At 36.4% G+C, this 21,630-nt stretch overlaps 1 protein-coding gene across 3 annotated transcripts in view; it reads left to right on the top strand.

Moving 5' to 3' along the window:
* Positions 1 to 260: 260 nt before the first annotated feature.
* Positions 261 to 21,630, top strand: part of LOC149072102 (neural cell adhesion molecule 2-like) — a 396,536-nt gene continuing 375,166 nt past the window's right edge. For 2 of the 3 annotated variants that reach the window (XM_089247386.1, XM_089247385.1), the window contains exon 1: positions 261 to 733. In XM_089247386.1, the coding sequence (XP_089103512.1) occupies positions 631 to 733 (103 nt within the window). In that variant the 5' untranslated portion in view covers positions 261 to 630. The remainder of the gene's footprint in view (positions 734 to 21,630) is intronic. The other variant, XM_089247387.1, reaches the window with a different exon arrangement.

Raw genomic sequence — 21,630 nt, 5'->3', positions numbered from 1 at the left:
TTTAATTAATAAAATGACCGACTGGAATTTTAGAAGAAAACCACGAAACGACTTATAAATAGAATGGAAAATTCAAAATAGTAATCTCTTCGGCAGCAAAAAGGTACGAGAAGGGAAGGGAGTATTGGAATTCGCTGGACCCGTCCAATAACGATCAGGCACCGTCCGTCTCTTTATGTAGGAGGGTGAGTGGATTTCAAGCAAATCCCGCTAGATGGCTCTCTCGTTCAAACATCCAAACGATCCAGTCGACAGAATTCGAATTGCAGTCAGTCCAAGGTTCTAGTTCGGTGAGCTTTTGCCGTCGCTAAAATAAAACAATAATAATATAATAAAAAAAGAACCAGGAAAAAGGCATCAGTAGAGGAAAAAGCAGATTATAAAAGAACAGACAGAGCGATCACTAAAATGTATGTTTAGGGGGGGTCAATATTTTTCGAGACATTTTTCTCAAACTGTCTAGTTTATTTGGATTCTTTAATAAAATCAATGGTACCTTTATCTGTGGAATTGACATTTTGCCCGTGATTCGAGAATCCGGAGCAGTTCCACAGGAATTTCACCGTGGGATTGGACAGCCGTATTGGGTGCCCCGTATTGCGTGTTGAGGCTTGGTCTGTTCGAATACCAATGGGCTCTGATGCACAATCCTGCTCTGCTATAGTTTGTTTTGTGATGTTCCTATGCTACTTGTTTTGTAGCGGTTGTTGCGAGGAAGACAAAGAAGCTGAAGGTATGTACCGTTCGTTTACTTCATAAAGTACGTGGTAGACTATTTAATGTAAAGTACATTCTAATATCACTCTATATACAAGGACCACATCGAGCCAAATCCACAGGTAAATATTATATTGGCACAGTTTACGCAACACTATATAACAATATCGTATCTGCTTTTCTGAGTAAAGTAAGTTTAAACGGGAAATGAGAGAACGGTGATAATGATTGCGGTTTTCGTTTATAAGTATTTTCTTCATGAAAACAACAAAACATCGATTGAATTGCTTAATTAAATCAGCGTTCAAATCATTATGTAGATGAGGGGTTTAATGTCTTACGATCCATTTGAAGAACAACATTTTTCGTTTAACCGAATACAAAAATTATACAAACACTCCAACGGAGAATCCAAATAATTTTTCTTAGATGTGATTATGGGTTTATTTTATTTTTTATACAGTATCCTATAATTCTATTATCGAATTGTATTTGGTTTGGATCTTAAAATTTTAATTCTTTATATTTCTTTATTTTTTATGTCATGTGGTTCAATTTTAAAAGTGTGTTTCATCATCATCATCTTCCCATTACATTTCTTTCACCATATGTCCGACGTTTTAATTCTTGATATGTATGTGTATCCAACACTATGGTTCGTTTGATATTTTTATCATTAAAAACTCGATATTGCTGTTTCAATCCTAACATTTTCTACTTCGTGGTATCACTTAATACCAAAACCATGATGTAAATTGGTTTTACATCATGGAATTTGTAATTTATTCTCCATTTTAAATTACGTGTAAAAATATATTTATTCAAATATATCCCGAGCAAAGGATGTTGAATAATATTTAATATTGTTTTATTATTTTTATATAAATTGGCATGAATGATATTTTATTCGATTTCTTTTTCGTGTTAGCTGTAACAATATTTCGGTGCCATTGGCTCACTTTTCTGTGACAGAAAATACTCCGAACATAAATTTGTAAATCGTGTATTTGCGGTTTTTGGAAATTCATCTAGTATGTTGCGACACATTTATCTTCGGATTTTATGCAGTCGCAAAGTCAGCGGCTGAATCGTGTTATTTTATTTTACCCTACGGGGAACTTTTGCGAGGCATTAATATCAAAGTGATGGAAAATAGGAATCGATCGCCACACATTGAGATATTCTTTCCGACGTTGGATGTAGCTTTTAGCTTTATATTGATAGTAATAAATAAATGGTTAAAAATCTTCTTTTGATATTTTTTTTCATTTGCTGCGATAAACGTATGAAATAAATGAAACACTATTCATCTCTCTCTCTCCCATTCATTCATGCCACGGAAACCAAGATAAATGCACGCAAACATTGATATATGTTGACATCGTTACACAAACGAAAGTCAGAATGTAGATGTGGAAATTAATGGGCGTAAAAAAACAGTTTTTTGGTCGCAAATTCTAATTAGATGCATGAATGAACTAATAAATTAATAAAACGTTGAAGTTAACTGTAAATGTTTTTGTCAGAAATAACCAATCGCAATCAAAATTTTCGACTTTAATTCGTCAGTGTTTTTGACTATTTTATGTTCAGTTATTTCATATTGAAAATCATCGTCATGTTGAAGACTCGTATCAAGTGGAAGAAATTCAAAATATAAGAATAACTTTTTTCAGTAAGCTGCAGTTTTAAGTACTCGATTAATCGTTTCGCCAATATTAATAAAGGCCACTTGACTGTAATGTTACGTGACACGCGTGTAACGAGAGGAAAAACATTTTATTAGGAATTGTATGGTTGCACAGATGCAAAAGTCAATTCAAAAATATTTAGCAAGTAGAGTAATAAAAATATAGTCAATGCTGTGTGAAGTAAAACTTATATCAGAATTTTCCAACAAAAATAATAACTATTTAAGATTATGCAATAACTCTTAACAGAAATCTGGACGTTGTTGGAAATTACAGTGCAGACCCATCTGGGTAGTACAGTATTAAAAAATTATTAAATTTAAAGCTTCGCTTTTTGAAGCAAAAATAGAAGAACAGAATTGTGACCGACCGTCAGTTATGTGATTGGGTAAAATTGTCACTAGATGTTTCACAAACCCAACAATTACCACGAAAATCAGACCTTCATACTAGACAATGAAGGATGAAAAAAATTTCGATGCCTATCCTTAGAAAACCCTTGTTTCTACCCCACCTAGCAACAAACTCAGATCAGTTATGACATGGGAGAGGGGGATGGAGTGAAAAAGAAATAATGAAATTCATAAGTCGTGGATAAAAAATAGAAACTGTTTTGACCATAAGAAAGTGTTAGGCAAGCACCTTTTGCAAAATGGGCCTCAAATTTTGTGAATTAAAGGTGGTATTTTAAACGAGATAAGTGTCAACCCCCGATGTTTCAGAATCTATACAAATGTGGCTCATGTCAAAGTAAATGATACTACCGGAACTTTGGCTGACATTACCTCTTTCTGTGTTAGCATGGTATTTGGACAGAAATGGGCGTCGTTTCCTGCACAAGAACATTCAAAATCTAACTAACAATGAATCCTGAAACCGTGCTAAACAGTCAATACGTAATATATTCTAACTTAGACATGAGAGCTTACTTCATCTGGTAGAAGCTTGTTTAATGATTGGGGGGGGGGGGGGGGGGAGAAAAATATTCTTCAAATTATCGACGCCTAACCAAGAAAACAAAATGGCATGGAACCAAAAAGTGCAAAAAACTTATTTTACACTAATTTCGCGTGAAACTCTAGATTTTGTTGGTATGGAAAAGCCTAATATCTTCTGACATGATTTAAAGTACTTGTTCCTTCCCAATGTTACGCTCTGCGTTATGTTTCTGTCAAAATAAGTCTTATTTTTTCTGCCGTGAATGCCATGTGTGCCATAATTATCAAGTATGTTTAGTGTGTATTTGATAGTTTAAATTCTATGTTTGTATCACATCTCTGCTCGGACTTATTTAAAACTAAAAAATGAATTTTATTCAAAAGAAATAATTTACAAATCAAAATCATCGATAAAAATGAATTTATTTATTCTTATCATTTCCTAATAGACAATTCCTTAACCATTAGTCTTAGAGGAAACTTCCAATCACAAAAAGTTGAATTGGTTGTTTTTCCTCGCTTTAGATATGCTTTTTTAATCTGAGGAAGTTCAGCCTTGTTTTCAACGATAACAAACACATAATCCTTCAAGACAGGCTGAAATTCATGAAGTTAAAAAGCGAACATCTAAAGAAGGAAAACAACCCGCACGTTTGTGCGTACAGGGTCTGAAAAGGATACATGGAGGATTTACAGTTCCCCGCCACCAACGTTCCTTCTAAGCTGTACAAGCGCTTGACAGCACACGATGAAAATGTTCCCACAAAGCAAACAAAAAATGTTTATAAAAGATATACGGAAACTGGCTATATGTAGAGATGCTGATATTTTCGATAGAAAAATTCATCTCTGCCCCCACGGGGACTCGAACCCCAGTTTCTCGTATGCCGAACGAGTGCTCTACCAGAAGTAGAAATATTTTGTCTTCATAGCTTAGTTGGAAGAGCACTCGTCTGAAATGCGAGAGACCGGGGAGGGGGGGGGCAGAGTGGAATTTTTCTTTCCAAAATATCAGCATCTCTGCATATAGCCAGTTTCCGTATATATTGTATTAGCACGTGAAGAGGACATCTTTCTCTACAAAAAAATTTTTTATGTATACTTTTAGCCAGGTCCACACTTATTTGCACTTTTTCTGCATTGATTGCGGACACGTAGAGTCGCCCTTAGCGTATGGCAGGTGTGGTAGCAGCACCGGGTACCGCACTCAAGGTAATAGAAAATATTGATTTCAAAAAATGAAGCGAATGAAAAAAAAATGAAGCGAATGAAAAAAAAATGAACGAATGAAAAAAAAATGACTGTGTTTCAACTATGAGGAATTTCATGAACAGTGTATTATCTCTCCATAATATTAAATCGACAATCAGTTGTGAGTCTGAACTTGTGAAATTTTACTTTACATAAATAATAATGGACAGGATGAATAAATTGTCATTACACAACGCAATTTATTTGTCCTCTCCCTATTATTTAATAAAAATAAAATTTCCCAATTTCGGGTTCACCACTGACCACTAATGCTAAGATAGTAAGACTATCCAAAAGAATAAGAAATAAAATGCTTTTGATAGTCACATTTATGATACAGTACGATAAAGACTATGATAGGGAGGAGAGCAGTGGCTTAAATCTAGTAAAATTCTCTAAACCCTATGACGACATCTTTTAGTTGTACCTCTTACTTCTCCTGATCTGAAAAAAAGAATGAAACAAGAGTATCGGTTTAACAGAAATAAAGGGCGTAAATAAATTTATTAATTAAATAGAAAAGCACTGACAAGGGTAACCAAAAACTGATAAAGTCTATGCCCCACCAATTCTTTTTCCTGTTTACTGTGTGACAAATTGTTGATGTCAGTGTCATAGAGAATGGAGAGAAAAATATATGAAAATAAAATATATAAAATTGACAGTTAATATATTAACTATATCAACTTGCCGTATACTATCTTTTTTTTTTTTTTTTTTTATAATAACGTGATCCACAAGTATTCCCAAGGGATCAGCATGATCCGTCCAGGGAATTTGTTAGTGTTAGTAAACATCCATGCCCGAACCGGGATATACTATTTTGTTTCCATTTAATTAGCTAATTGTAGGAATTATTAATAATTTCTTTCAAATTAATTGGTATTTTTATTTCCAAGATTTTTTTCATATTTAAACCTTTTTTGAACAAATATTTTTCAATATTTAATTATTATTTTATTATTTGTGGCATTGTTATTGCAGTTTTTCTCACTAACATCGGGGGGGGGACATTGTTGATTTCAGGATAATAATTGGAGAGAGTTTTTTTTATATATGTATAGGGTTATAAGGCATAGAATTTATAGAACATAACAAATAATGAAACCTCTCTAAAACGATACTCGGTATAACGGCAAATCCATCTGCAACGATACTTTTCAAACTTTTTTGGAATTGTCTATAATCAAATGTTAAACCACTCTCGATACAACGATATCCTTAATTCCTCATTCAATCAATGTTTATCTTATCAGTGTTCCTTCTTCCCAGGATGTTAAGTTACATCGGTATTTTACAATATCTACCGCCCGAAAGTGTAAATGAAGTTTCCGTGAAGTTACTTTCGTTTAGTACACCGAAGTTCTGTAAAGTAAACCGCTTCACAGTGTGGAACAACTAACTAAATTTTATTAATCGAATTAAATATTCATATTTATATTAAAATCTAATATAAATTTTATTAATCGCATTTTGGAAAAAATGCTTTGAATGCATTTTATAGTGGTACGAACAACGCCAATTCAGAAGAGATGTCAATAACAGAATAAATTTGGTGACGACTGATGATAATGCTACCTCTCGAAATAACGATACTCTCTACAACGATATCTTTTCCTGGTCCACAGACTAGCCATATGATAAAAGTAGGCAGGGGAAAAAATACGGGATAATTACCAGAAAATTAAGCACATTTTTAATAAGGGAGGCACATTCTGACGGCTGGACTTGGAATCACCTCTTTATTTCCTTTACAGTGGCTATGGCGTGAACAAAACTAAGAAATTAAAGAATGTGCCTAGTCATCCTGCCAGTCACCAAGTCACCTCAGTTTATGGTATAATATAACATAGTATAGTTACTTTAATGCATGCACCTCTCCCCGCTCACATGACTTATGTGCTTAGGCAGGCCTCAAACTGGTTTAAAATGGTGACATTTTAACCAGTTTAAATGGCACGCAAGCAATAGTGCGCATGGCTTCACCACCTGTGGAATTCCGTTCAAATTTTACCTGCCTCTTAATAACATTTTTATGGGAGATGCATTTTTAAAATTATAAGTTTTTGACCTTTATGGTGCAAAACTGGAAACTGACATTTATAAAAGACTTCAGATGACTTGAAGTCTTCTATAAATGTCATGGTGATTTATGGTCCATAAATCGCCATGGTGAACTTCAGTTAATTATATATAATTACAGTATTATAAATACTCAGTTGAAAAGAAACTTAGGAAAAACATTTTTTTGGTCGAATCTGATATAACAGTACGAGTAGATTTTTTTTCTTAATTTAATTTTTGAGGAAATTGCGTTATGAACTACAGTATTGCTGCGTACAGTGTCCTTATAAATAGTTCTTATCACTTGATATGAAACTTTGAGTCAATATAGAATAATCCATTCTCTCTTCCATATTTCTCCATGCCTTTTCGTGGAGGTGCACGAAGTTCATGCCCTTGTTGAAGGACCTCCTCCTAACCAGATCATAGCCCGCCGCCCTGTCTCAATGAAGAGATTTTAGCAGGTAGTCGAAGAAGAACTGGGCATGCACCATTGCCAGAAAATTATGAAGATACGTTAAACCAGTTCCAATATCGACTGTAATGTTTACGATTTCTTCCACTTGACTATTACAAAAACCATCGAATTTTTTATGTTTTGTGCATACTTTAATTCTTTGATTATTATTTCATTCCTGCTACAACTAAGCTCTGTCTTTTCAGGGAAAATAAGTTTTTCTCCATTTTCTTCTTCATAAGTATTGTATTTTCGTGGACTGTATGTTTGTTTTCAGTAGCTAACTAGTTCTCACCAGAGACAGAGAATCGAGTCACATAAGTTCCAATGTATTTTCGTGGACTGTATGTTTGTTTTCAGTAGCTAACTAGTTCTCACCAGAGACAGAGAATCGAGTCACATAAGTTCGCAACACTATGGAGTAACAATAATAACTAATTTAATTGCTTAAAAACAGCTTAGAAACAATCATTAAGATGGGCGAACGGAGGCCCCGTAAAGTACGTGCGTGTCTCTCAAGTAGAGAACCCAAACTTAAACTTATTGAGGAGCGCGCTGTAAGAGAGAGAGAAGAAAAGACCGACCCTCCCCGGAGAGGTCGATCCCCCTACTCTCTTCCAAAGCGCCTCCCTACGGCGAATCACAAATACATGGATACGCACGGGCTTTAACATACCGCCCGGCCTTGAAATATTTATATTTCAACACATTCAAATTACGTATCATATTACTCTACACTTGAACTGTACAATATACTAACAATTTATCCTACTAAACAAACTAATGATTTATCATACCAAAAATACTAACATAATGATTTGCACTCTATACATACTAATGATTTGCATACTATACATAAGTTGCAGATGAATTCAAATTATGTAAACATATGACATGTGCAATTTAAAGGTAAATACGAATCAATGCGAAGTGCACAATAGAGTAAATAAATTGTTTGCAATATGTACACAAGTAATTCCAATTGGTCACTGTCTAACACTTTTTCCTTGTTGACAATGGTCAGTGTGGTGCTCGTAATCGGTTTTAGTTCCTTCAAGTACGAAGCATCTGTAACACTGTCTTCACAATCTTGGAGAGGAACATCAATGTATTACATCAAAAATTCGGGTCCATTCCACCACAGTGAATTATCAAGCAATTCTTTAGGGCTGGCGCTTCGAGATACAAGATCTGCAGGATTTTGAGACGAAGAGACATGACCCCAATGATATTCCTTGGTCAGCTCCTGTATGCTGGATACTCGATTCGCAACGAAGGTCTTCAGCTGGTGTGCGGATGTGCCGATCCAGGCCAAAGCAATAGTGGAATCTGACCACAACATAACTCTTCCGGAGGACGTTCGTAATGCTACTGTAGATTTACGAATCAATTGGGACAATAGCAGTGCTGCGCATAGCTCTAATCTTGGTATTGTAAGCGATTTCAGGGGTGCAACCCTAGACTTACTACACAACAGCCTGACGGTTATGTCACCTGAACGAGAAATGCATCTGATGTAAACAGCTGCGCCATAAGCGTTTTGAGATGCATCTGCGAACCCATGCAACTCAACCGTATTTTCAGGATTTATGCCAACGAATCTGGAAATTCGAAAGGTCTCTATTTCGTGCAACTCCGAAATGTATTTATGCCACTCTCTAGCATGGGGATGAGGCAAATGCTCATTCCAATCAAGTTTAAGTAGCCATAGTTTTTGCATGAATATTTTTCCCTTAGCAACGACGGGGCCGATAAGGCCAAGAGGATCAAATATCGTAGCGATTCCAGATAATACAGCTCGCTTTGTGTACTGAGAAGATTTAGGGGTTACCTTGAATGAGAAGTAGTCCTGAGTGGAGTTCCAACAGAGTCCCAAGGTCTTCACAGTAGACTCGGTTCCGTCTGGCACTGGATAATCCTGGGCACTGTAGGTTGGTGATGCAGGCATCAAGTCTTCCACATTCACACACCACTTGCGCAAGTTCATTTGTGCACACTGGAGTAGCTCTATCAGCTCCGTTTGCAACTTCTTGGCTATTTCCAGACTCGATGCACCACTTAGGACATCATCGACGTAGAAATCATTGAGCAAACAGTTTGCTGCCAAAGGAAATCGCGTTCCCTCATCCCGCGCTAATTGCACAAGAGTCCTAGTTGCTAGGAAAGGGGCACTGGACGTGCCATATGTGACGGTGTTCAGTTGGAACATTTTGTTGGGACCTTGAGGAGAATCTTTCCATAGAATTCTCAGCAAGTCTCGTTGGGTTGCGTCCACCAATATTTGCCGGTACATCTTTTCTATGTCCGCTGTGAATGCATACTTGTGCGATCTGAATCTGAGCAAAATTGAGAATAGATCATCTTGCACCACTGGACCCTTGGGCATTATGTCATTCAGTGACACACCTGTGGATGTAGGGCTCGATGCGTTGAATACAACCCGTAGCTTTGTTGTACTTTTTTCAGGCCGGTAGACTCCATGATGAGGCAGATAATACACCTTGCTTGTCTCACCTTCATCGGTAACCTCACTCATGTGATGTAGTTCCTTATACTCCGTCATGAAGTCCACATACAATTTTTTGAGATTTGGATCTTTTTCGAAACGTCTCCACAGAGAATTGAGACATCTCTCAGCGGTCCTCCTTGAATGTCCAAGATGAGCATTTTCGTCTACCTTCAGCGGCATCTTGACAATGAATCTACCATCGTTGTTGCGGGAGTAGCTACGCAAAAAATCTTCTTCGCATTGAATGGCTTCGGGACTAAGGCAAGGGGAGAGGTCATTCACCTCTTCTATTTCCCAGAATTTTTTCAAGTTTTCCTCTAAGGATTCTGTCAGTAAGTGACACGTAGAAATATTATTCCCATCTTGTGGGACTCTGCCAGTGGCGATCCAGCCGAAAACGGTTTCTTGGAGTAACAGCCCGGAATTTAAATTTATTCTTCCCTCCCTTATCCATTGGAAGAAGTTCTCCGCTCCGAGCAATACATCAATCTTTCCAGGAGAATGAAAATTGGCGTCCGCATACTTTATGTGGTTTGGAAGACGGAGGGAGGCAACGTTGACAGGCCTCATTGGAGTTAAACCAGTGATCTTCGGAACTAAAAGCAGCTCTATCTCCTCAGCAATTCTCTCCTCGTTAACAATCGTAGCTCGTATTTTTCTGCTGATGATGTTTGTTGCTCCGTTCAACCCGGACACAGATATATGTGTTCTTTCTTCTTTCAGCCCCAGCGATCTTGCACATGAGATGGTAATAAAATTCGATTGTGAAGCAGAATCGAGAAGTGCTCTGCAGGGTCTCCTTTCCCCGTTGATATCCATGATGCTTATCACCACCGTGGACAATAGCGTTTGCTTGGAGCTATCCGAAACAAAACACCCCGATGTTGAACTTGGAGGGTCGAGCTCAGCTGAAGGGGTCATCCTTTTCTCTTCGCTGTCCTGTTTCTCCTCCCGACCTCTTTCACTTTCTTTTTTCCCTTTTGACGTATTGTCGCTTACTTCTTGCCTATGGAGAAGGGTGTGATGTTTTCTGTCACACCGGCTGCAACTTCTTGCTTGACAACCGGCTATGCGATGTGAATTCGAGAGGCAATTGAAACATAGACCTTTCCCTCTCACTAAATGAAAGCGTTCCCCTGTTGGCATGTTCAGAAATTTCCGGCATTTGTAAATTGCATGCTTTCCGGAGCAAACTGGACAAGATTCGCGCTCTTTTGTCTCCAACACCAAATTTTTTACTCCTCCGGCATATTTTGGTGCTTTCACTCTTACCGAAGAAGAATCGATGTTTGATCTTTCGATGTTCTCTAGCACAGCGCAACGTTTTTGGAGAAATTCTAGAAAGTCCTTCCACTCAGGCACTTCATTGGAAGATAAGGACATTTCGTAACTCTTTCTTGTTTCCTTGTCAACCCTTTGAAGCACGATGTTTATCAGAAGCGACTCTGAGAGCTTGTCGGTCCCCAATCCGACGAGCTTCAGTGCTCTAAGATGTTTGCAAAGTTCATCCACTAGCTTTCTGAGATCCCTCGACGATTCTATTTCTAGCCTCTGGAAACATATAATGGCATTGATGTGGCTGTTCACTATGAATCGCTTGTTTTCATATCTCGTTTCCAAGGCCTTCATCAGTGATGAGTAGGTATCGTCTGGCGTTTCCACATGTTTTGCTTCTCCTTCTAGCGATGATCGTAGGTAAAGCAGTTTCTGTCCATCCGAAAGTCCACCGTTGTTGCCGATGACCGCAGTAAAGTGGCACTTGAATGTGTTCCACTCTTCGAATGAACCAGAAAATTTGGCTAACTGCAGCTCAGGGAGTTTCATTTGTAGCCCTCGCCTGCCTTGAGCCTTCCCAGATGATTCTGTTTCTGAGCCTATGCTCACTTCATCTAAGAGAAGTCTATCTAGTCGAACCTTGATTCCTTCTATCCTGTCCTCAAGACAAAGGAGTTCTTCTTCCTCTTTTTCTACCTCCTCGTCCTTGAGCACTTCAAAGAAGTCGTTTCGTAGATTTCTGGTGTCAGCCGCGATTTCAGCGACACTGCTCAATTTGTTGCGAATTTGAACGATGTCCATCAGTTCAGCATCATCAGTTAGCTGTCCTTCAAGACGCGAGACTTTCGCCTTGATAGTCCCTCTTTTCCTATTTAGGACGGTGATGCGCTCCATAGTGGTTTGAATGGCGTCTTTCCTCTACCTCCGGTGCTCCGACGGACCAATGTATTTTCGTGGACTGTATGTTTGTTTTCAGTAGCTAACTAGTTCTCACCAGAGACAGAGAATCGAGTCACATAAGTTCGCAACACTATGGAGTAACAATAATAACTAATTTAATTGCTTAAAAACAGCTTAGAAACAATCATTAAGATGGGCGAACGGAGGCCCCGTAAAGTACGTGCGTGTCTCTCAAGTAGAGAACCCAAACTTAAACTTATTGAGGAGCGCGCTGTAAGAGAGAGAGAAGAAAAGACCGACCCTCCCCGGAGAGGTCGATCCCCCTACTCTCTTCCAAAGCGCCTCCCTACGGCGAATCACAAATACATGGATACGCACGGGCTTTAACAAGTATAACAGGGACCTAACCTTCATAAAATTTGTCTTCAGAATCCATAACTTACAAAATAAAATGCTTGCAGCGCTTTCTCCACCTCTATTTGAGCAACACAAAAATTCCTAGACAGTTAGGTTGGTGTAATCCTCATCCAGTGCAGAAATTTCTGTGACAATACTCGCCCCAAAATCAAGCAGAATTCTACTAATATTTGAAAATTCACGATGCTCTTGATTTGAGCAACGAAATGTAAGAAACGCTTATCTTCGCTTACAGCAACAGCAGCTCGAGCACCACACGTTTTCAACACTTAGTGACAACGGCGAATACTGCTATTCCAGAAGTAAAATCAATATAACACAAAATACAAGCAGAATGTCTCTAGTTTGTTAAAGAAAAAAATTCTGCATAAAATTTACTAGATGAAATCGTAAGTATCATATAAATGTGCTACATATTTAAGTAAACATCAAAGACCAGAAAAATAATGACAAATGTTTCTGCGAATATTTTAGAGCAAAAAAATTAATTCCCTCACGTCTGACTTCCATTTGGTGGTACAATGTTCGTGGTTCCCATTTTTTTACTCCCTTTTCTAACATTTCTCCATATTTTCAAAACCGCGTTGTAATAAACTAAAATGAACTTGAATATAAGAAACAGAATTAGAGAGAGTTTGATGCATTATATCATGCATATTGATGATATATATGGTTGTAACAAAATTTTTCATGACATTTATAGATATACTATTCTGCATCAAAGTGAAGAGAGAATACATTAAAGCAACGCATATACACATTAAAACACATACAACGCGATTTCCCTGTATTATTCCCGTTCAAGAGCTGAAACAGCTAACATAATACTCGATAATGCTATATATCCACATCTTCTGTCAATAAACATTCAAAGTTTAATGTGCGCGTCTAATTGTAGCTTTCCAGTGGGCAAACACGTGTAATCCGAGTGTTGATTGGCATTTGCGTGCTTGTGTTGACTTCACTAGAAACTCTGGTTCTGTCATTAGTAAGGACTTTCGTGAATTAGCAAAGCGGCCTGGAAACCACAAATTCCTTTGCAAAGATGGCCACTAAAGGTGGATCATCTCCGTCACTCGATCTTCCATTGCCACTCCAAAACAATAGATGAGTGTGAAATGAACAGTTCGCTAACCAGATAACACCATATGAAATATTAGGTTGGGGAAAAAGAAATCCATTATTTTTACGTGAACTTCAAGACTTTATTTAACATATTTCGGATTACCAATTTTGGTCATATATGCACCGTTTTGTTCTATAATTTGTTGCCATTTTAAAGGAGCTTCATAATGCCTCTCTCATAGAAGTCTTGGTCCCTATTGGCGAAAAACTCTAGTAATCGATTTTCACAATCTTCTCTTGATGACAATTGCTTATCACTAAGGAAGTTTTGCAATGCTAGAAAAAAATAAAAATCGATGGTGCCAGGTCCGGACTATATGGTGGATGCATCAAAACTTTCCTACCAAGCTCCCGGAGTTTCTGGCGAGTCACTATAGACGTTTGCGGCCTGGCGTTGTCCTGATGGAACACTCTGATGGACAACCTGATGGCGTTGTCCCTCTCCTGTTGGCCAATTCTGGCCGTTTCTGGTCAATCGCTAGCTTCAAACGGTCCAGTTGTTGACAGTAGTTACAACTTACTCAATGTTAAATAAATATGTTAAATAAAGTCCACACTAATATGTTAAATATAGTCCCCAACCTAATACATTACATAATAAACGGGGTGTCCTGTACGTGCCTTTATCTCATCAACCGTCCATCGTAGAGGTATGATTCCAGTTTAAAAAATGCTCAACAGGCGTTCAAAAATTACCCTGTATCAGTTTTGCGAGTGAAAATACAGTGTGTAACGAAATAAAAATCGAAATTTTTATACGGTCCCCTTGTTACCAACTTCCAATTAGAAGTTGCACTGTATCTTCTGAGGCCAACAGAAAAAATTTCATGTTTCCAAGTGCAATATTGACAGAGATATTCGAATTTGAAAAATGGAAGATTTGGGAAAGAACACCGTTAAATGCGGAAAACCCGTTTTACCCGATTTACCCAATTTTTACAGATTTTAAAAATTTCAAATTTTTAATCTTGATTGGTTCAACGGAACCGATTGGATGTCTTAAATTATGTATCTATGTATAGAATTTCGGATATGTGACCATATTTAACAATACTTGAATCAATATTTTGATCACATTTTCTGACATGGTGAAATGCAATTTCATTTAACGAAAGCTAGTGACTTCAGTTTCAAATTGAGTTCGAAGACTAAAATTTGTTGTCTCCAATATGAACAGTAGTTTTTCCTACTTTTGGCAGCGTGAGCTCCTCTCCTCACATGTACCATTTAGGCGGGAGGTGTCTATGTAGTGAAACACACATTATAATCGAAAGTAGTTTCGAAATCAGTGATTGATCTAAAATAACCGATTTAAAAAAAAACAACAAAATCCAAGGGAAGAAACTCCAGAATTTGACAAAATATGTTAAGCATTTTAAATTGATTAAAGTGAGCAGTTAATTAATTTCTAAATTTATGTATTCCTACATTTGTTTACATCTGGTGACAAAAACAATGCATAAAAAAACTTTAATAGCATCAATTAATATTATACAGTTACGACAAAAAATTCAATTAATCGATTAAAAATTTTTGATTAACCAGTTAAAAATTTCAATAGATTTCCATCCATAGTAATAATGCCGCCGCATACTGGGTGGACTCGAAAAATGAATGAACCTGAAAATGACGCATGTCATCATTTGAGGTTCATGCCTCAAATGATGAATTTTAAATCAGGAACTTACATATATCGATATACATACAACGATATGAGATTGATGGTGGCATGGTGAAAAAATCATTAAATTTCCATAACGGAATTTAATGCACGGTTTATATGCATTTCTTTTACGATATATTTTTTAAGAATTGAAATTATAATGGCAGATGTGGTAGCTAAATCAATTTTGTACGAATTTACACTGCTACTACTAAACCGCAACTCGTAAGCAATCTCGTAGTGAAGAATTTCAAATGAATGGGTGCGAAGCATCGAGCTTATATTACTGGAGGAGCATCTCCAGCCGCCGCGACGGCGTAGATATCAAATACAAGGAAATCACGTGACTCGGTGAAAACAAAGTTCGTTTGCCCATAGAAATGTACAGTTCGGTCTCTAAATATTAGGTTTTAAAGATTAAAAAAAGGAACTCATCTAAAGATGAAAAAAGATTAAATTATTTATTTCATTAATACTGGAATCCTTTCTTTCTCTCTCATCAATGCTAGAATAATTTTTTTCGCTAAGCTGAAAAATTTCTTTCATCAATTCTTGAATTTTCCTTCATCAATTCTTGAATTTTCCTTCATCAATTCTTGAATTTTCCTTCATCAATTCTTGAATTTTCCTTCATTAATTCTGGAATTACCTCTTTCATTAATTCTGGAATTACCTCTTTCATTAATTCTGGAATTACCTCTTTCATTAATTCTGGAATTACCTCTTTCATTAATTCTGGAATTACCTCTTTCATTAATTCTGGAATTACCTCTTTCATTAATTCTGGAATTACCTCTTTCATTAATTTTGGAATTATCTCTTCAATTAATTCTACAATTTTTCTTTCAGTAATTTTGGAACTATCAATTTTTCTTAATTCAGGAATTATTTCTTTCATTAATGCTGAAATTATCGCTTTCATTTATTTTGAAACCGAAATTATCTGTTTCATTAAAACTAGAATTTTTCTTTCATTAATTCAGAATTATATTTCATTAATTCAGAATTATCTTTCATTAATTCAGAATTATCTTTCATTAATTCAGAATTATCTTTCATTAATTCGGAATTATCACTTTCATTAATTTCGGAATTATCACTTTCATTAATTTTGAAATTATCACTTTCATTAATTTTGAAATTATCAATTTCGTCAATGTTGTGAAAAGTATCTCTTTCATTAATTCTGGAATTATATTTCGTTACTCTCATGAAAGGAATGCCACATGCGACTCATGAAAGGAACAAATCTAAGTTAAAGAAACGAATCGGTTTTTTTTATTTTTTACGGGAGCTAGATATTTCGAATTTTTTTTTAAATTCAAGTTATTGATCTGCCTGTTTTTGCTTCAAAAAATGCTTGATTAAAGCTGCGGAATTTCTTCAATGGGCCCATAATTAATTGCAAAATATGGATTGAGATGCAATTGGATAATATAAGACAATACGGAGACATTAATTCTTATTTTCCCGCTTGAGAAGATATAAATAAAAAGCTGAAATTAATGTTATTGCATGGATATCCACCTCAAAAGTGGGTCTGGCTCATTATTTTATATTTAATTTTCTGGGCTTCGTATTTCTAAGCGAACTCAATATTTCGAAAATAAAAAAATGCAATTCAATTTTTTAAATTATTGATGTGACGGAAAACCCCACTAAATTTCCGCATTTCTATGCTAAAATCTATGCTACAATTTTAACATTGATCTCTATGGGAATCGTGTTTGTTTTCACCGAGTCACGTGATCTTCCGACGGAGATGTTGGGGAACACCGTTTTTTCAGCACTACGAAGGCGGAGTCCGCTGACGTCATACTCCCTCCAGTAATATAAGCTCGATGGTGGTAAGATATACAGAGAGCGCACATATACAGAGCGGTGTCGCCATCTGGTGGATAATATCATTCATCTTGAGCTATTACAGTCGGATCCCGTTATAATGAATACCGTTATAGCGAAAATCTCGTTTTAACGAAAGTAGCAACAATGTATTGTGCAATTCTAGCCGTTATAACGAACTCGAAAACACATGTCCGAAAAAGAAAAGAGTCATCTCAAATCTACTCTTTCAACGTTTCTGAAAAAAATCGGCCGAAATTGAAATTCAAACAATAGTTATAGGATCTCCTAGAAAAAGATCTAACTTTCGAATTTACATGATGGGGGATGCAGCTGTCTTTACCTGGTTTCAGGACATCCATTCCCGAAATGTGCCAGTTACCGGTCCACTCATAGGAGAAAAGGGTTTGGAATTTCCCGTATGATTTTGGATGCGAAAACTTTCAAGCAAGTGTCGGCTGGCTGAATCGTTTCAAAGAATGGTAAGGTGTGGTAGCAAAACAGATTTGCGGGGAAGCAAATTCAGTTGATATGAAAAATGTGAATGAATGGAAAGCTGGTAAAATAGCGAAAGTGATAAAGTCATGCGATCCTTCCGATGTATTCAACGCAGACAAAGCCGGAATCTTTTCCTAACTTGTTACCTAACAAAACTCTGACATTTAAAAGAGACAAGTGCATTGGTGACACAACTGCTTTTGATTGTCTTTCTAGTGTTGTATCTTTTAGTGCTACAGAAAAGGGATAGAAAAAGAACACACAATAGAAAAAAGTGTTGGGAATTTTGTTACATTCACCTTGATCCAAGTAGACTACAGTTCATTCAATTGTTACTGCAAAGTACGTGGCGGAAGATCTACAGAAAGAACGATGATGATCGAATTGAAAAAAATGTGTTGAAGACCAGAAAAATAAATTGGTATCTTAGGTATGCTCTTTCTACAATTTTCAGACATTTGAGGTCCACGTGGTATGGCGTATTAGAATTCTGAAAGATCCCATACGCCCCAGAAAAGACAATATACATTTAATTGATGTACAGGATTTGCAAGGATGAATTCGAAAAAAAAATTCTGTTAAATAGCGCTTTTAATCTCTGAGCAGCAACAAACGATACCGAATTTTCAGAATGTTCACATGACATCTTATTTTAACATCAAGCCAGCTCGCTTTAGTTTTATTACTCTAGTTTTATTTCATTGGCTACACGCACTTGATGTTTAAAATAAAAAGTGGTCAAAATAACGTGACTCGTTTGTGCATACTCATGCATTACTTTTCCCTTATAAATATTTGTTAGCACCAAAAAATTAAATCTCTTCTCTTTTTCTCACTTCTTGGAACTCAATTATGACATTTCTAAATATCATATTTTATTAGATTACATTCGATCAAGTTTTCTTATTCGCATTAATCCTTAATCCTTTCTAACATCCGTGTGATCATATATTATGCGTTAGTGATTGACTAAATTGTCCGAAACTACACCCGAGAATCGAATAAAAGTCATTCTGATAAACAGCTTCCTTCGGGTTCCATTCGATTACACTTTAAGAGAAAGCGTTACCAGGTAGAAACTTTCTTTCCCAATTTAGATTCGTGGTACCGTTCAGTTATTTCTAAATTCCATGTTGAAGGCGGATGCCGGGAGAGTGACAGAATGAGAGACAAGCGAAACATTCTCATAAAACGACTGCCGCTTTGAAGGAGACTTCTGAACAAGGATTAATGAAATTTTCGAAAACTGGCTCTGTACCAAAAACTTGTCATGTCCATGCCCGACAATACTGATCGATATACCAAGCTCATGTGTTTTGTATACATTAGATATAGCCTACAGTCCGCGATTGGAAGACAAAGTTTTTTTTTCAACTCGCTTCTGTTCAAACCGTTTTTCAAGCTCCTATAATTTTTTTACACATACGATTTTTCGTCATCATCATTTTCAACTTAACTAGAGTTATGCTTTCGCACAATTATCATTTTTCTACTCAAATGGAAGAAATTTTGATGTTTAGAAATATAGAAAACTTTTTGAGAGATCTGTCGTAACTGAAAACTGCTAAAATTTTATTATTTTGAATAATTTGAATCAAATCTAATTTTTAAACAAAAAAACTATTGTGTCAAGTGTGTAAAATTGATAAAATAAAGAATTTATACATACTGATTTGAAGAAATTTAGCATCAGGTTTTTGTCCCATTTTTTCATTAATTTTGTCCCACTATGTTCAAATTATGCGCACTAATGTACAAATCAATTAAGAATCTACAGCTTAGAGTTGATTTCGATCGGAGGTAAAAATACATCCATGCTCAGCTGGGATTCTAAAATTGAACGATCCGAAATCTCATCGATCCGAAGACTGTAACTATGAGAATGACACTGGATGTAGCTTTTTTAGAAACGTAAAACACGAGCTGAATATTCAGTTCACATTTTCCTTTCACCTGCCAATAAAATTTGATAATTGGTCAATAATATAAACTAATAGTAATCACTCGGGCTCGGGTTTGCATAACTTAAAAATCTTGTAAATATGCAAGCATTTATGACCTAAACAACATACAAATACAACGCCACAACAGGCGTATTATTATTACACAACAGGTTCGAGGGTTGATGCCAACCCTCTTGATGCCCGTCGTGTGGTTTTTGCTAAAGCTACAGAGCTATAGCCTTCGACCGCAGGGCTCAGTGCTACATCTGTTTATCTCTTATTCAAAAATTTTAACTACAGTTTAAACCATGTCGGTGAATACGGCCCTAAATGTGCCCTTCATACAATAATAGTAGATGAAAATGATTCCACGGACCCACGGGGGTCCGTTGTCATGTACACGGCTATACAATGCACATGATTTTGGGCCGTATTCACCGACATGGTTTAAACTGTAGTCACAATTTTTGGATAAGAGATCAACATAGATTGGTTAAAAATCTGAATTTAACCAATCCGTGTCGGTCTCTTATCAAAAAATTGTGACTAGTTTAAACTGTGTCGGTGAATACCGCCCTTAGTGTTGTGAAATTGTAATTTACTACTTCAATTTTTTGTGATATGGAAATTATAAAATACAAGAAATTTTGGATCTCATGGGGCAGGCAGCGTGAAAATTTACCTTCGCTACTGGGAGTCCAGGGTGCCTTGATCTTCACTAATGGGAGTCCACTATATCAGGTTGAGAAGCACTGCTGTAGACTTGTAGAGTATAAATACACACTTTCAAACTGAACAAAACATAAGCGTAAAAAACGTAGTTGTTGTTACAAAAATTATATAAACTTATTTTACTGTTCATTGATAAATGATTACACAAATGTGGAAATGTAATACAGTATTTTAATTTTATTAATGTATTGTTTTTAAACTAGACCGGCTAGTACGAGGCCGGTTAGTCGCGAGCAGTCTACTGTATTTCTCGACTACTGCGCAGTTTTATTATTCGTTGGAAGCTCTTGGTGAAGTAGCTAATATATTTGTTCGGTCATGCAATGTTACTGTATCTTGTACGTTATTTTTCAATTTTTTGTGTACTTTTTCATATTCACTCGTGAACCGCGTATATTTCGTTCACTCGCTTGTAGTTACAAGTAACAGAAGCCATTCATTATAATATCGATTCAATCAAATGCTGGAGTTAAGACGGTGTAGTTGTCACCTAGATGTCCATACGTGACTATCGCAAAGTACTCACAAAGCCTGGTTGTGCTTTCAGCTCCAAGTGAGTGTTCCGGTTAATTCTAAAAGTGTTGAAGTCTTTTTAAAACAGGCTACCTAGGAGGTCAATCAAGTGTTGCGAACTCAGTAGGACAGGGTTTTCCAACTGCTGTTCCGCCAGCGAGAGAATTTTTGTGGTTCCATGGAATCAAAAGTGACGGAACCAAAAAAATCTCGGAACCCTGATAGCTTTAAAAATTTTCTGCTTACTGTTTTACCTGAAGCAGTTGTTTTTATTTTACTTTTTGCTGAGAGCTCTAAAAAAATTGTGATAAATTGACCAGTAGGAGGGTTCTTGTTGGCTTCTTTGTTTCTGCAACCTAAACTTCTCTGAAAATGCCTTTCCCCCCATAGACCTAAAAAAAATCATAAAAATTCATTGTTTTTAATTGCATTTTGTTTGTTATATATAACAATCATTCGTGAAAAAAATTACCCAGAACGTTACATTAAAATTTTCAAAATTATATGAGTTACTTAAATAACTAATCAGCATCACATCACCGTTGCTTAAATCTTGAGTATTCTTATAATGTTTTCCTGAAGGCTTAAAAGAAAAAACTTAATTTTTCACTTTTTTAAAAAGTTTTTTGTTTTGTTTTCCATATCCAACCAAAGGCAGATAATGCATCGAGTCCAGCACTTTAGAAGTTCTCTAAAAGAAAAGAACCGAAATACTTCATTAGTGTTTCTCAAACCATGCGTGGCGGCTCTCAAGAATCACCACCAACCTTTTTCAAGGGCGTCGCAGCAAGCAGTTGATATTGCTTGTTTAGTGTTTTGAAGGGGTGTTTTTTTTTAACTATTCTGGGCAGGACCGCAACTAAAGAGAAACCTAGGAGTTGCAACTAGGGGTTTTGGTGACCCGGACGAGGAAATTCCACACTTTAACCTCTCCTTCAATATTAAAAAGGGGTACCAAGATGCATGCTTACCGGGGCTTTTGAGATGACAATTAGCAAAGAAAAACTATTATAGCCACACATTTATTTGCAATCCACGATTGCATCAATTACATCGATTCAACGTGTAGAAATGGTCATTTTCCAAAGATTTGGA

Source organism: Pholcus phalangioides, unplaced genomic scaffold, assembly GCF_987345545.1.
Source record: "Pholcus phalangioides strain wild (caught in Gottingen) unplaced genomic scaffold, Ppha-v1.0 ptg000017l_1, whole genome shotgun sequence".
Lineage (NCBI taxonomy): Eukaryota > Metazoa > Arthropoda > Arachnida > Araneae > Pholcidae > Pholcus > Pholcus phalangioides.
The sequence above is the reverse complement of the archived record's forward strand: the minus strand, read 5'-3'. Positions and strand labels throughout refer to the sequence as shown.